This window comes from Diabrotica virgifera, chromosome 6, assembly GCF_917563875.1.
Source record: "Diabrotica virgifera virgifera chromosome 6, PGI_DIABVI_V3a".
Lineage (NCBI taxonomy): Eukaryota > Metazoa > Arthropoda > Insecta > Coleoptera > Chrysomelidae > Diabrotica > Diabrotica virgifera.
Window position 1 is genome coordinate 184,539,002 of NC_065448.1, and position 17,280 is coordinate 184,556,281.

General features: G+C 31.2%; 1 protein-coding gene across 1 annotated transcript in view; it reads right to left on the minus strand.

Moving 5' to 3' along the window:
* The window catches only part of LOC114331519 (nuclear pore complex protein Nup107), a 68,637-nt gene that overhangs the window by 21,929 nt on the left and 29,428 nt on the right, over positions 1-17,280 (minus strand). The window contains exons 8-9 of the mRNA XM_050653538.1: positions 13,788-13,983; positions 4,717-4,921 (exon numbers count right to left, since the gene is read on the minus strand). Of these exons, the coding sequence (XP_050509495.1) occupies positions 4,717-4,921; positions 13,788-13,983 (401 nt within the window). The remainder of the gene's footprint in view (positions 1-4,716; positions 4,922-13,787; positions 13,984-17,280) is intronic.

A 17,280-nucleotide genomic window follows, 5' to 3' on the forward strand; every position in this document is an offset into this window, starting at 1 on the left:
CATTTATACAGATCTTTTTTTTTTGCAGTTACTATAGCTTCCATTGGCCAACTTCTTCGGTTAAATAGGCAGGAATGAACAGCAACAAATGAAAATACAAGCAGCAGATCTTCCAGCACTGAATACTAAGTCGATTCACACCATCAGTGAGCAATGAGAACGTCTTTCTGATTCTTCTTCCCCATTTGATCGCGCCATATTTTTTCAGATGTCCTATTCTTTTCACCATCTTTTTTTAATGTCCTACTCTTCTTTTACTTCCCAAGTCTGGTTGTCTCCATTTCTTTGGTATCCTTATTTCTTTCATTCTTTCTAAACGTCCTAGCTAAATTAGTCTCGTTGCTGCTAGAGCTATTGCAGGTTCGCCATATAAATTGATTATTTTAGTATCAGTTGTTCTTCTATAGAGGTCTCCTTTGTGGCTGATTCATTGAATTCTTAAATTTTATTCAAAAATCAGTTTTTGGCACCAAGCGCCAACTTATAAACATTTACAAGTTAAATCTCTTCTTCTTCTTTAAGTTCCATAGGGAACTTGCATAAAATTTAAAATTGGAAAAAAATCTTATAAATCACAACAGAACATAATTTAAAACATGTATCAATGATAAAAAAGTTTTGTTTGTCTTTCGTTTTTCCCCTAAAGACCATTAAAAATTCAAATGATTCCAGCCAGCAAAAAACGCGTCGTCATATGGTTTTGCATTTACATTTTACACCAAAAAGTAAACAAAATTAATTAGACATTATAAACGTCAGTAAAAAATACAGTTATGTGACGTTAAAAGTGTTTTTGTTCGTTTGAACTATTCATAGCAAATTTTTACTTTTACAAAATGGTTTTATTTTCAATAGTCAACCTTCTTTTCTTTCCTTCAAAAACTGTATCAAACTCCAATCTCAACAAACTGGTATATATTATTACAACGACATACGATAAATGTCATTAGAATATAAATATTTTTCCTTTATTACCCTACGACGAGCTGGCCAAATACCCAAGTAGGTGGAGGCCAATAAACTAAAGAAGGAAAAGAAGAATATACCTACATATAACGCTGTGTCTAGGTACACGCTAACGTGTACGCAAATAAAAAAGTTAGTGTCAGAGTGTTGGAATTTGTTTAATTGCGTTGTGTTTATACTTATAATATTGATTAGTAGAGATTTCTTATTTTTTATTTGTTTAGTGTTTGTTTTTAAATTAACTATGCAGTGTGGACAATTATTTAGTTGTTTTAATGAGTTTAACAACATTTTAAAACAGTATGAAAAAGTTAGGAGATTATAAATTAATATATATGTTTTTAGTTATAAGTAAAATACAGTATTTAGTATTACAATATAGTACAATATGTTACAATTTAGTATATACAATATTTAGTATTACCGTCCAAAATTAAAATAAAAGGAAGACCTTAAGCTTTCACAATAATAATTAACTTGTTATGAAGCTATTTCCTTGTGGCATTTTTGTAATCAACTATTCTAAATGGGAACTAAGCCACAATTTAACTAAAAAAATGATGTTATTAACGTTTCAACGTCTAAATCGGACGTCGTTGTCAAAATACAAAATATTATTAAATTAAACAAAAATGTTCTTGCTTAGTAAAAAAATTTTTTCTAATAATTTATTTAATCTGACTAATTTTTGTATTTTGACAATGACATCCGATTTGGACGTCGCGTCGAAACGTTAATAAAATCTTTTCTTAGTTAAATTGTGGCTCATTTCCCATTTAGAATAGTTGATTATAATAATTAACTTACGTATAAAAATTATTTTAGCAATATTTTGTACGTGTCATGTCAACTAAATACATATATTTATTTTGCTAACCTAAATATATACTTTTATTATACACATTGATTTATTACAATTAAGTTTGAAACATCTAAATAGTTCTGCTTCCCTTCCCTTAACAAATATTTTTCTATCAAACAAACACTAAACATATCAAAATAGCATGTATTTACCAAAATATACAGTCACTGCGTACGTTAAATAATGACGTCACTGGCTTGATGAAGTTTAACTCGCGTGTATGTACCTAACTTTTTTATTTGCGTACACGTTAGCGTTTACCTAGACACAGCGAAATATAACCATAATAATAACTAATGTAAAACTAGGTGACGTTACGGGTCGTTCGAACTACTTTAAAATACCGAAGACTTTAAATTTGTACTTCTAAGTTATTATGAGGTTTTGAAGCGTGAAATTTTGGAAATCTCATTTTTATACAAAACTGAACATTATTATGTAATAAAAAAATGTGCAAGTTCCCTATTAGTTGTAATAATGAGTATTTTTGCCCTCTCATCACATGTTCCAAGTACTCAAGGTTTCGTCTTTTGATATTAGTTTTGATGGTTAGTATTATTTCCGGTTTATTTCCTATCCTTCTAGTTACTTCCACGTTTGACATTCTTTGAATCCATGATATTCGTAGGATTCTTCTGTAACACCACAATTCAAAGGCGGCCAACTTATTCAAATGGACTTGTTTCAACGTCCACGCTTCCAAGACATAAAGAAGAGTAGAGACCGTAGAAGGCGTAGTTCTAACCTTATATCGTGACCACAAAGAAACTTTTAAGTTTAATGAATGATGCACGTGCTATTTCAATACGTGTCTTAATTTCTTTGGTTTGGTCTACATTTGATGTTATCCATGTTCCTAAGTATTTGTAGTTATCCACACTCTCAATTACAGTATCTTCAATAGTCAATTGGATGTTTGCGTGTGCTGATTTAGTCATGAATATGTATTTAGTTTTCTTTAAATTCATCTTCAGTCCGTACTCATGACAGCGTTCATTAAGGCGTTGCATTACGTTCTGTAAATCATTGTTGTTATCCGTTATTATTACTGTATGGTCTGCAAAACGTGAGTTGTTCAAAACTTCTCCATTGATAGATATACCTTAAAACGGTTCAAAAGAAGCAATTATTTTGCCTTATGCAGAAACCAAAAATTGTAAATGTATCGTAATATATTTTTGTCCCATCCTGTAGATATAAAAATATCGCTTCATATGGCAAGCGAATGTAAGGAATTTATTTCTGTCCAAAAAAAAAGTGAGAAATTGAAGTTTATCCGTCTTGTTAAAGAAAGACGTTATTATATTTTACGGTCATAGGTATCTGGTATCTATATTCGATTTCCTGTGTTCAGCTTGTGATGTAAAAAAGAGTTACAATGTAGCTAATGATCGTTTTGGCTCCACGAATCCTGGGAGTTAGATACACATACGTGCTAATATCAGTATCAGAAAGCGCGGGTGTTAATTGTGGACTCAGCAATACCTTTCTTCAAAATATTATAGCTAGTAAGGTTCGCTGACATGGCTAAATGACCCTATTGGTTAAAGAGTATAATTCGCTACCAAAGAGGTTGGATTTATAATGTGTTTTATTTTTCCCTATTGGTCGATAAAAAGTGTAGGAAGATTACGTTATTTTTTTATTAGTCATTGATGAAAGAAGGAAGAATTAAACTTTTTTCTTATTGGTTGATTGGATGAGTAGGGTAGAATGAGAGAAATGGAGTGGGTTTTTGGAAGGAAGCGTTTTGGTTTGAGGAGAAGAATTCAAGTCTGAGCTTTCAAAGAAGGAGGTTTGTTGAAGCCTCGGCAGAAGCTGCTTTGGCGGTTTTCTGAGAAAGTTAAGTTCGAAGATTAAGTTCTGACGTAGTTCTTAATCAAGCAAAGATTCAGTTTATTTTAGTGTATACTACACTACCTAAGTTTCTTTTTGTAAGCAGTTATGGATTAAGTGCTAAAGATAATCCCTAAATACCTCAAAAGTTATTTAAAAGTCAATATGATAAGAATCATTTGGAAGTTTATTTAGTTTTGCTAAAACTTTTCATGGAAACAACCTTTTTTGTACTTTTTATGTAAATTCAGTGAAAAGTAGTGCTTTGGAAATTCACAACGTGAAGAATAAGGACAGGACTATATCACAAGGTATTGTTTGTAAACTTTTTTATCGTTTTTTTAAACAGAATCTCTTATATTGTCTACAAGATATCCATCATTTTATTTTTTTATTTTAATTTTAATAAAAACTTGATTCATTTTATAATAATTTTTTTTGATTGATAATATTCTTATCTGATCCCTTTCTTTTGTTCATAAGCGAGAAATCAACATGAGAACACTAAGGTAAGGTCATGTTATATTTATATTTATGTGAATGTGTTTGTATCTTATGATAACTATATATTTTTATTAACTTGTTACTTTAATTATTTTATTTTGAAGTTTTAAGTATGTTTCGTCTTTCATTTTCTTTTAATTATGGCGCCCCCGAGCAATTGAGTTTCTATTATATTTAAAATATGTTAAGAATCCACACCCCTAGATCTCTGAAGACTTAGAGCTACAGAGGTACTCCGTAAAGTTACGTAGCACCAAGTATATTTTTATGTTTGTTTAATTTGTCGAGTTATCCTGATTCATGTCCATGCATCTCTGGGCCAGCACATTCAACCCGAACAAGCCTAGTTAAATCTCATAATTTTCTAATTTAAAATTTTTTGGGGTTGTGGTAAACCAATTGTGGTTTGAACAAATATAAAAAAATATTTAAATATGCCACAAGAAAACAGTTTCAGAACTTCTTTAGCAACAAATATATTTACGACGAAAAATACTTGTAAATTGTAGTAAATTTTTTGTACAAATATCGTTATCAAGCACAAATACCTTCCCAACTCTGCTTTATACTGCGACTCCCTATGTTGATGGGCCACTTTTTCTGGAAATAGAGCATTCTCTGGTAGACTGTCTGGTGGAGTGGGCTGACTTTTGCGATGCTTAAACCATTCGCTAAAAGCTTCCTGGGCGTCAAGATAAGCTTTATAACATAGGAATTCCTTGATTGTCTGGTTTATTTTATCATTCACTTTACCTAAAACATTTAAAATCTGAACAAGTGTATCTATAGCAACAGTTCTTTGGGAAGTAGCCATGATTGCTGGAAGCATATTTGAAAATTTACTCGGAGTATACATTAAAAAGGAACAATATGCAACCCTTTGGTACTTTGCTTTGTAATTGATACGAGACTTGTCAACTGGTTACCTATTTTAGATTCGCAATTTAATTAAAATGTTGTTCTGTAGAAGAAATATTATAACAGAGAACAGAAGAAGTTTTTGTCAAAGTGGTGTACATAGTGAAAGGAAAAAGCTAGTTTAAGAAACCTCAACAAAGAAATAAAACGAAGATCTAAAGCTGATAAACAACAGTACTATCACAATATATGTAAAGACTTTGAGAGTTATGATCAAAACCATCAGCCGAGAGATCTATTTAGAAAAATATCAGCCTAGAGATCTATTTCCTATATTTAGAAAAATATGATACCTAACAACAGACTTTAAAGCTAGAACTTGATCCGTTGAAGACCAAACAGGAACCCTGAGAACCAACAGAGAATACATAGCAGAGAGACGGAGATTATACTGCTTGGATCTATATAAAGATGATTAACGTTAGGAAGTTATTCACGAAACCCCTGAAGAAATGGAAGAAGAATATACTCGAGAATGAAATAAGGCTGGCGATCAGTAAACTTAAGTATAATAAAGCACAAGGTCCAGTTATGATAACAGCGGAAATGGTCAAGCCACATAAGAAGTCGAAATAAAATTGCTTCATCAAAATATGGCACTCCAAGCAATGACCTGACAACTGGACAAACTCTACAAGAAATACAATACATACAAAGGTAGCTTCCATAAATACGACAACTACATCACCATCTCCCACGGTTCTTAGACATTACTATGGTTGTCTGCATCGACTAACCAATGAAAATTAAGGGCGCTATTACGTCACGAGTATACTGTAATTTGAATCGTAATATGATTTATCGGTATTTTTATGTCTTTGATGTATGGAAAATAGTCAATATAGTGGATTTAGTGGATACCTAATTGAAGACATAAGTGGATAAAGGTCATATGTCACAAAATAATGTTTTTGAGTAACGAGCATTTTAGTGTCTTTTGTTCCAAGTTAATTATTTATTTTATAAATTTGCATTGCTACACTTTTTTTGAACAGGTATCTGAAATCTGAAGGTACTTTTTACACTTTAAATTGAATTTAAAAAAAAGTTACATTAAGCCAAATATTTCAAATTTTGTGGACATATTACCTTTGTCCACATAGTAAACATGATTGAAAAATGTTAGGGTTAGGTGGATAAAAGAGTTGTCTCCAAAAAGGGCATTTTTTGTTTTCAAAAAACAAATACAATACAAAATGTTAAATTAATAAAAACATATTTTTTAGTAGGTTCTTTTTGGGATTTTATTTATTTTCCCGTATCGCGTTTTCATAAAACAAGCTATACTCTTCGGTAACAAATTTTATTCGGTCTCTTAAATTTTCCGGTTTTTCCAAACTCAAACCACCAATTTTATTTTCCAGTCTTCTTGGTATATATTCAGTTCTGGTCAGATGTGCTGTCCTTTTTTTTCTTAAATCTACTTCCTGAAATGGCACGTAGTCATTTAGGTATGCCATATAGAGATAGAAGCTAAATTCGTCCACTCTTATCCATTTTACATTAACACGAATATTAATCATTTCATTTGAACTGTTTGTTTGCTTTTTACGTAAATAGAGTTTTATCAGCAGATTTTCAAAGTCGTAGCAAAATTTCTCCATATTTACACATTTCTCATGGATAAAGGTATTATGTCCAAACGCGATTTTGGACATAATACCTTTATCCACTAGAATTCGAAAAATCTAGTGTGACATATTGCTTTAATACCTTCCTGTTATTTTTATTTAGCTAAAAAGAGGTTATTTTAAAATTGTAAAAGGTTAAACAGCATATAAGAAGAACAAAAACTTAATAAAACAATTTTCCCAAAAACTGTGACATATGACCTTAATCCACTTATAGCTTCAATTATGAAAAACGGTTGATATTTATCCAATAGTTTATGCAATATTTACGGAAATCTAGGACTTTAATCTCCATTCTACACTGAAAATTTGTCGCTGAATTTCCATTAATACTGGATTAACTATTGAATACATACCAACCTTAGAGGTCAGCTAGGATTATGTGAATTAGAATTACTGGTATAATTTATTGTAAGACTTTCAATAATAGATAATAAATTTGGCCACACTACAGCCTGTACCTGACATTCTAAAATGTCATCAACATTATTACTACGTTAATACATAATGAAATTTTAACGTTTTAACCTACTTTATAAATATATATTCTTATTTAAGCTCCTACAATAGGTTCGATGTACAACTACATATAATAATTAACTTCATAAATAATTAAAAATAAGTTTTTACGGGAAACAACACCAAAATTACAAATACAACAATATAAAGTAAACTAGGATATATAAGATAAATAATACAAATAATACACAAGCATACACAATAATACACATTTAACCCATAAGTCCTAACATCCCGTCTCTCAGACGGCATCGCTTGTCGAAAGTGAGATATTTCCCTTCCTAGAAAATTTTGAAGGTCACCCGTTTATGACTTTTCAAGTTCGGTTGTTCTTTAGTAGTACTGAATTCGGAAATTTGCGACAGGTTGTTATTCGAAAGATATTTAGGATCAAAGTGTGATTTCCGTCTAACAGACGGAGTTTCTTTACCTTGACAGTCCGAAATAACCAAGTACTTTTTATTATTTTATGGTTACAAATACGTATCTACCTATCAAAACACATGTAAAAATTGGTTGGCCTATATGGAGTATGTGGGTTTAAAGAATCATTTAATATGATAAATTGTCTTTAAGTCTCCATTTAAGAAACCTTTTTAAGTTTGCTATAAAACTGCCTGCACTTAAAGTGTCTTTTAACATGGTTTTAAAAGGACCTTAACAGCAGCTTTAAAACCAGTTGCTTAAGAAGACAAAGTTTTAAGGTTTTTATTTTTGGTTTTATTGACCTCTTTCAGAGTGGGCCCTTTTATGCTGAAAGCGGTTTTATTGCAACCGTAAGGTTTACTTAAAAACCAAATGGTTTTAATTTTAGTTTTATTCTACAGTTTTAAAGCATCCTTACAAGACTTAATAAACCCGTTCGGTGCTACTTGGGATGTTCTAACTTCTTTCAGTTTCGATATCGGTTTGTCTTGCTTTATTCCGTTGAATAGGTACCTCTTTGTAGTCTACAAAAGATCTAGACATTACATATACTAGGGCAAAATTCGAAGGTGCAATTGTACTTATTCCGTGGCGTTACAACCCTTTAGCTGACTCGACAACATGCCTCCACTCTTGTCTGTCTTGAGCAATCCCTATCCAATTCTCCAAGTCAATAGCTTTCAGGTCTCCTGCTATATTATCTCGCCACCGGAGTCGAACCGTCCGCGTGGTCTTCTTACAGTTGGAACTTCCTCACATACCAGCCTTACTGTTCTTTGGTCAGAATGTCTGCTGAGGTTTCCTGCCCATTGGAGTCTTCTGAACCTTATTTCTTTTATAATGTTGGCGACTGGGTATAGTTTTTCGAGCTCTTTGTTAGTTCTAATCCTATATTGTCCTGCTGCTTTATCAAGCACATGCCCAAAAATCTTCCTTAGGATTTTTCTTTCCCAAACACGTAGTCTCTGGTCGTTTGCCTTTGGTATTGTCCACGTTTCGCTTCTATACATCACTACGGGTCGTATGATTGTTTTATATAATTACTTGTATCTTTGTACATCTTGTTATAGTCTAAGAGCTGGTGAACCCTCCGACTAACGGTCTTCCTGTAAGGCTAGACATTTGTATAGTGATAATTCATAGCACACCAAGGCTAAAAACCATGACCTGGCAGACATCAGCCCTGCACGTGTATCTACCAGGTGAATCGAAAAGTGCATAGTTTAGGGGAAAAATAAACTTTCTCCTGTAAAGTTTAAATTTAAGTATGTGTTTGAGTAAGTCATTTAGAAGAAATGTGTACAATGACAAGCGATTCTGAACAGCATAAGACCTTGCCAGGCGATTAGAAAGATTAGGGGTTTTTCCTAAAATTATTTTTATTGCATCGAACAAAGTTATTTTTATTTTTTTTTAATCATTCCAAACAGAAAAGGTCTTTAGTGACTTTTCTCTTAGATTAATAGTTTTTGTTATATAAGCGATTAAAACTTAAAATTGCGAAATCGGCCATTTTTAACCCTAAATCGGACATTTAACTAAAAATTTCAATGTTGCCAAGGTAGGTAGATATTCTTTAAAAATTGATTGATGAAATCACGAAGAGTTTTTTGCAATACAATATCGAAAACCCTTTTGTTTTTTAATTGCTAATCAAGCGGGCGCGACACTGTAGTATAAGTGAGGACGTTTGAGTTTGCATAAATTCATTATCTCGAGAATGGGCAAATTTGAAGAGAAATCCTCACAGGTCGATTTTTATTTTTAAATTGGGACTTTTTGGCATATATATAATACTAGTGACGTCATCTATCTGGGCGTGATGACGTAATCGATGATTTTTTTTAAATGAGAGTAGGGGTTGTGTGATAGCTCATTTGAAAGTTTATTTAATTCTCTATTCAGTAATATAAACATTAACATCATTATTTATACAGGGTGAACAAAAACATTTTTTCTTCTTTTTGTCTAAATTAATTTAATAAAAAAAATGTTTTTGTACACCCTGTATAAATAATTATGTTAATGTTTATAATACTAAATATAAAATTAAATAACCTTTCAAATGAGCTATCACACAACCCCTACTCTCATTTAAAAAAATCATCGATTACGTCATCACGCCCAGATGGATGACGTAACTAGTATTATATATATACCAAAAAGTCCTAATTAAGAATAAAAATCGACCTGTCGGATTTCTCGTCAAATTTGCCCTTTCTCGAGATAGTGAATGTAGGCAAACAAACTCAAACGTCCTCACTTATACTACAGTGTCGCGCCCGCTTGATTAGCAATTAAAAAACAAAGGGGTTTTCGATATTGTATTGCAAAAAGCTCTTCGGGATTTCATCAGTCAATGTTTAAAGAATATCTACCTATCTTGGTAACATTGAAATTTTTAGTTAAATGTCCGATTTAGGGTTAAAAATGGGCGATTTCGCAATTTTTAATTTTCAATCGCTTATATAACAAAAACTATTAACCTAAGAGAAAAATCACTAAAGACCTTTTCTGTTTGGAATGCTTCAAAAAACGTAAAAAAACTTTGTTCGATGCAAAAAAAATAATTTTAGGAAAAACCCCTAATCTTTCCGCTCGCCTGGCAAGGTCTCGTGCTGTTCAGAATCGCCTGTCATTGTACACATTTCTTGTAAATGACTTACTCAAACACATACTTAAATTTAAAATTTACACCAGAAAGTTTATTTTTCCTCTAAACTATGCACTTTTCGATTCACCTGGTAGATACACGTGCAGGGGTGATGCCTGCCAGGCCATGGTTTTTAGCTTTGGTGTGCTATGAATTATCACTATACAAATCACTATAGCTCTTAGACTATTAGTTGTTTCGATTTTATAAGGTTTTGAAGGCCATAAAGACATCTGTTACCGGCATGTATCCTATTTTTTATTTTTTTTGATCCGTTGTCTTCAGTTATTGTTGATCCAAGATACTTAAGAACATGCAATTATTGTACAAAACACTAAATAAGTCCCATTGTGACTTCTAGTAGTGAAACGTGGAATCTGTTCAAGAAAGACGAAAATGCCATGAAAAATTTTGAAAGGAAAGAAAGAAATGTTTGTTAAATCTCACTTGCTCCAAATGAGCCATAAAAAAATACAAAAATATCAGTGGCGGCTCGTGATTTTTACAATAGGGGAGGCTATACCTAACTGTAAAATATCTAGACAAATTTGCACTAGCAAAAAAATCCGCCAAGAAAATCTAATTTAAGGCCCCATTTTTTGACCATTTTTTATTTACATTTTATAATATCATCATAATTCACAATTTCATAATATCATATCATTTTAAAAATAGTTAGTCTAATTGTAAAAGTGTATTACCAAAGTTTGTGTCGTTTATTTGTTAACAATTCTATCTCTGTAAAAGTAGATATGGATATCAAAATAAATACAGATTTGAAGTTTTGCAGCCCATACAGGTTGAAGGTTCACATTTTTTAAGATACTCAACTAAATTTTTTTTAATTCTCAAAGCGGCCTACTGAGAATCCAAAAACACGGTAAATTACCGATATTTTGCTTTGCATTACAGATATCGGAAAAAGTTATTTAAACAAGTTGTTCCAAATATTATTCTAATCCCACATACCAAATTTCATCACAAAATTCGCACTTTTAGTTTTTTCATTATTTGTAGTCAGGATCCTAAAATCGCAGAGGAGACTGCTGGCTGATTAGCCGCCCTTGCCCAATCTTCGGGCAGCGTGTGCGTTAAGCGATAATGCAGCTCTAAGGAGACCGGGTCTCCTAAAACCATCCTTAACCTTCCGATGACCAACCTTTTTTTGTTACACGGATGACCGGGGGGGGGGGGGAATGACCCCAGGTCAAAAATGACAATTAACAAAAAAATGAAGTTTTTTTTTATGGCATGGACTTTATGTCATTCAGCCAGTCACAACATGAGTATTAGTGTCATGTGTAGTGTGTATGTTGAGTAATTGTCTTGTTACTTTGCAAAGTCGACGTCATTAGCGTAAAACTACTTGGAATTACACATAATAGACGGTATTTTATTACTAAACATCAACTTCAGAATATATTTTTTATTCGTAAAATATAGGGAATTTTTTTTATTTCAAAATATGAGGATATCTAGAATGATATTAAAGTCAAATAAAAAAATAATGAGTTAAAAATTGAAAATACTTTTGAATTTATTAAAGAAAAACATACGCTGGGGACAAAATTTCCCCCGCCTGGTCATCCGTAGGTTAAACGCTGCTGGGCTGCGCGGAGCATTAGCAAGTGAGATTTTCCGGCCAGCAGCCTCCTCTGCGATTTTAGGATCCTGACTACAAATAATGAAAAAACTAAAAGTGCGAATTTCGTGATGAAATTTGGTATGTGTGGTTAGAATATTATTTGGAATAACTTGTTCAAATAACTTTTTCGGATATCTCTAACGCGAAGCAAAATAGCAAAGTAAACAAAACAGTGTAGCATGTGTAAAAAATTTATGGGGAGGCTAAGCCTCCCTTGCCTCCTCTGACCAGCAGCCACTGAAAAATATATCACCGAATGGAGGCCGAAAACAAACCAGAAGGCCGCCCTAAAAAGTGTTGGTTAGATAGTGTCGATAATGATCTAAGGATTGTGGGAGTTCGAATTTGGAGAAAGGCAAAAAATGCAATTGTTGACAGTCCAAACCCACAGGGGATTGTAGCGGTAGAGAAGAAAGAAAAAATCGACACCCCCATCGAACAAGGTTGTAACTCATTTTTAGCGATTTTACAGGAGAGGCAAAAAACCAAAACAAGAATTTTTTAAAATTTGTAGCGAAATTATTAGACCCTTTTACACTAATGTGATATGATATTTATAACATAATAAGGGATTACTGTGAGATGTATGCTTTGTAATTTTATTAGCTATTGAGAATCTTGAGTTTGACTGAGATACAGCCTTGAGATTAAACATGAGTATTCGTATAAAAAGGTTGTATCTCGCCTAACAACCATTTTACACTTTCCGTTTTAATTATTTTTCCCGTTTAACTATTAAAAGGTTGTATGTTTTGAGTTATTTGCAATATAGCTAGAAGAAAATTAGTTTTTATGGTATATTTAAACAAAATATCAACTCACAGTTTACACAATTTTAATTGGAAATTATAAATTTTACAATAACAGTAATATCCAACACAACTTCTATCACTATGAAAAAATCATGGTATAAAATATCTCAAATTTTTCGCATTTTTATTGCGTATCTGTAAATATTTAATTTTAAACAATTTTACTTTATTACTTTACTCTTTTACTATTAATATCTACTTCAAAATTAACATGTGTGCCCTTAAATGGGTTAAAATTTAGAATTTGCTTCTGATTTATTTCATTTACGGATTTAGGCTTGCCTGAGGCTTTGGCATATCGTATCATGGTTATCCATTGGTGTGGAGCATATACGACTCAATGTTTTTTCTGTTTTTCCATAAGGGCATGCATTGAATCACCCTCGTTTTGTGAATGTGCAATTTTTAAAAATATATGTGTAATGTTAATATTAAACTTTTTCACTACATAGAAGTACGTAGCAAACACTATTCGATACTTATTTTGTCCACCGCAACTACCAAAAAGGAAAAAAACTCCGTAAATCCGTTTTTACTTTTATTTCGATAATTTGACTTATGAGATGCACCATATGTTTGAATACGTTATAAATTAAACATACGTGCAACAAAGTTGTAACTCATTTAAAAACCTTGTTAATCGTCAAGTATAAAGAAAGTAAATATTTTACATAGGGAGTATCCAGTGTTACTGCCTTCTTCAAGCTAAAATGGAGTAAAATGGCATACGTAACTTAAAATACAACTTCTTATTAGCCAAACTATTGAGAATTAAACTATGTCGTTGATATTGACGTGTGCGCAATTTTTTGCTGAATTCGCCTGTGTTGAAATCTGAAAAAAATGTAACTTGAGATACAACCTTGTTCGATGGGGTGTCGAAATGGTCTCAAAAAGAGTGACTAAAACTACGCACAAAAAAAGTTATAGAAAACGGTCCAAGAGATATGATGAAGTTTACAAACTGAAACATTTATTTTTTATATGCCTTTTATTTACCAGAAATTGTACTCACCTTCATTAAGTATTTTCTCAACACTGTTTGGAGGCACTTTATTGAAAGCTAGTTGCGCAGCATCTAACTTTCCTAATGTTAGGAATGCGAATATCAATGCGTTTATCTGGAAGAGAGCTTCTGCTCGTTGTTCTTCGTAGTAAAGTATCCAATCAATACACGAAATTTTGTACTTGTCAACTTCGGTGATCTTGTGCTAAAAATGTAATACAAAAATTATGTAGTCTTTTATATAAACAGAATAGCAAAATGGGGTATATGGGGAGTTAGGAGAAAACCTTAAATACAATTGGAGTCAGAATGATCGTGTTTTGCATAACAAACAATTTACAAATAGGAAATATTTTGTTGGAGCAAAATTTTGGTGATAAATATTCGTACGTAGTAGAAGGTAGACTCGCTAAAAGCATTATAGATTCTAGAGTTTACACACAAGATAAAACTCAAAGAAGTAAACTATGGCATACAGCTATGCGGCATAGGCTAGTAACAGCTGACCTAATCACAGTAACTGAAAATCATGAAAAAAGTAAACACTCACTAGACCAAGAAAACAATAAGATAATTAGAAAAATTAGAAATAAAAAAATACCAACTAGAAACTGATGAAGTATGTATATAAGAAATAAAACAAAGTTGGAACTTATAAGGGAATAAGAAAAACTTTTATGCCATGAGAAAAGTGCCAATATAAAAAGCAAAATAAATCAATGCAATAAAAAAGTACAAGATCGTAAAGAATGAGGCATGGAAAACATAAGTGAAAATAAAAATCTAATAAGACAAGATCTTATATATCAAGAGGAAAAGAAATAATATTAAAAATATGACTGTAAAAGCAAAAAAGAAAGACGATACGAACTAACTAAACAGTGGAACAGACGAAGTAATAACAATGTGGCAGACATACTATGAAAATAAATTTAAACTAAATAATATATATCAAAATGAGACACAAGACAATATCTCAACAACGAACGAATATAATGAAGGAAGTATAGAGGAATTAAGAGATATAAATATTAAAATTAGAAAAATAAAAGAAATTAAACTTATAAAGGGGCAAGAAAAATAGAAGTAAAAGGAGATTCTCCCTATTCTCCGAATAAGGAGAATCTGAAAGAAAAGAAAAAACAGATCAATAAACGTGGATTCTCCGAAGACTCAAAAATCAAATCGATAAATAGTAATCGAGAAAAATGGAGGAACTGACTAAATATAAAAGAAGCTCACATAAGTTCCAACCACATTCTACTTGAAGCTGAAACAAAAATTAAATTAGCCCAAATTTATTAAAGGAAATGAGACACTGTAGAAGGCTTAAGATAAGAATATACTACGCAGGCATTAAGTGATAGACTAGCAAATAATAATACTCCAGGGTAATAGACCATGTTCGGGACACTCAAAGATCCAGGTAGCTGACTACTTTTTTAGTTATTGTAGACCTATAGGAAGAAAACCTACCTGTTTCCTGCCTAGAGTTCCCGTCCGTTTTTAATTATTAACAATTTAGTGCAAAAAATCGAGATTTTTTCGATTTTTTGCACCCCATTCAAAAGCTAAATACCTCGTTGACATAAAATAACAAAATCTAATTTTTTAGAACATTAAAAAACATTTAAAATGCCGATTTTTGAAAGTTAAAAAATTAATTTGTTGCTACGCAAACTGCAAAACAAGTGAAAATCGTTATTTGTTAATAACTTTTACTAAAACTACCTTAGAACTTTAGTGTTTCACCCAAAGTTGGGTATTGGGGTACTTAACAAACCCTAAAAATTTGAGACCGATCCATTAATTAGTTTAAGAGTTATTCTAATTGTTTATTATTGCAATAACCTAAGACAGAAAATAATGAAGATGTGGCAATTCTGCGTATGCCAAATGAAAGTAGAAAACTGATGCTATCAAAATGTACTAAAAAAAGATAAAAAATTATCTAACATAGTCAAAAATGCTACTGCCAAATTTGTGAGATTTTGTAGTTTATAAACATTTAGAATAACTTTCAAAATATTGTCCGGACAAAAAATCATTTTACATATTAGAAAAGCTGATATTTTACACGAATTTTTAAAAATGTAGTTCAATTGGTGACTAGTCGTGGTAAGTGAAGGGGGAGCTGGGAGCCGACAAATGCGCGAGTTCAAAAACTAAAAAAGGCAACTTAAAACTACTATCATTTTCTATATCTCGGGATCTACTGAACATATTTTAATCGTTCTTTTTTTAATTTGCATGTATTTTTTCTGTACAATACAAATATGCAATTTGTCTAGACGTTTATTAATTAATAAACAGTCTAATTTGTTTAAACAATTTTTGAAAAAATAATTTGTCCCAAAAATCCATGATTTTAATCATACTATCGTTATTAATCATCGAAAAAGTTAAGGTATACTTTAATAAATAAATTATCTTGCAATAAAAAATTATCTAATAAAAATATTTTTTTATTAAAGTGTACTTTAACTTTTTCTACGATCATTAATGATACTATGATTAAAAAAATAGATTTTTGTAAAAAAAAATATGTTTTCAAGAATAGTTTAAACAAATTAAGACTATTTATTAATTAACAAATTTATAAACAAATTGCATATTTGTAATGTACGTAGAAATTACATACAAATTAAAAAAAGAAAGATCAAAATCCATTGAGTTGATCCGGAGATACAGAAAATTATATTCGTTTGAAATTGCTTTTACAGTATTTTAATTCGGTGAATTTGTAAGTTCCCCTAGTAATCGTTTGAACGACATTTTTGAAAAATCGTAGAGGGTGCTGTGACAGTACAATCTTTGTGAAAATTTTTTAAGAAAAAATAGAAATCCCATTCTTTAAAATGGCATTAATGAGATTCCTTAATTATTATAAACAAATTAGCTGTGAATTAAAAAAAACATGTGGCTAACTTTGTCCCAAATGAACCCAGGCTAAATTTTTTTATTTGAAAATTCGTGTTAAAATACTATTTTTTCGAATATATAAAAAGATTGTTTCTACGGACATTTTTAAAGTTATTTGAAATATTTATAAACTACAAAATTTCAAAAATTTGGCATTAGGATTTTTGACTATATTAATTATTCTTTTATCTTTTTTTAATACATTTTGATACTATCACTCTTCTACTTTCATTTGGCATACTCACAATTGCCCTATCTTCATTATTTTCTGTCTTATCTTATTGCAAAATAAAGATCTCTGGTATAAACAAATATAATAACTCTTAAACTAATTAATGGATTGGTCTCAAATTTTGAAGCTTTGTTAAGTACGCCAATACCCAACTTTAGGTGAAACACTAAAGTATTAAGGTAGTTTTAGTAAAAGTTATTAACAAATAACGATTTTAACTTATTTTGCAGTTTGCGTAGCAAAAAATTAACTTTTTAACTTTCAAAAATCGGCATTTTGAAGGTTTTTCAATGTTCTAAAAAACTGAATTTTGTTATTTTATGTCAACTATTTAGCTTTTGAATAGAG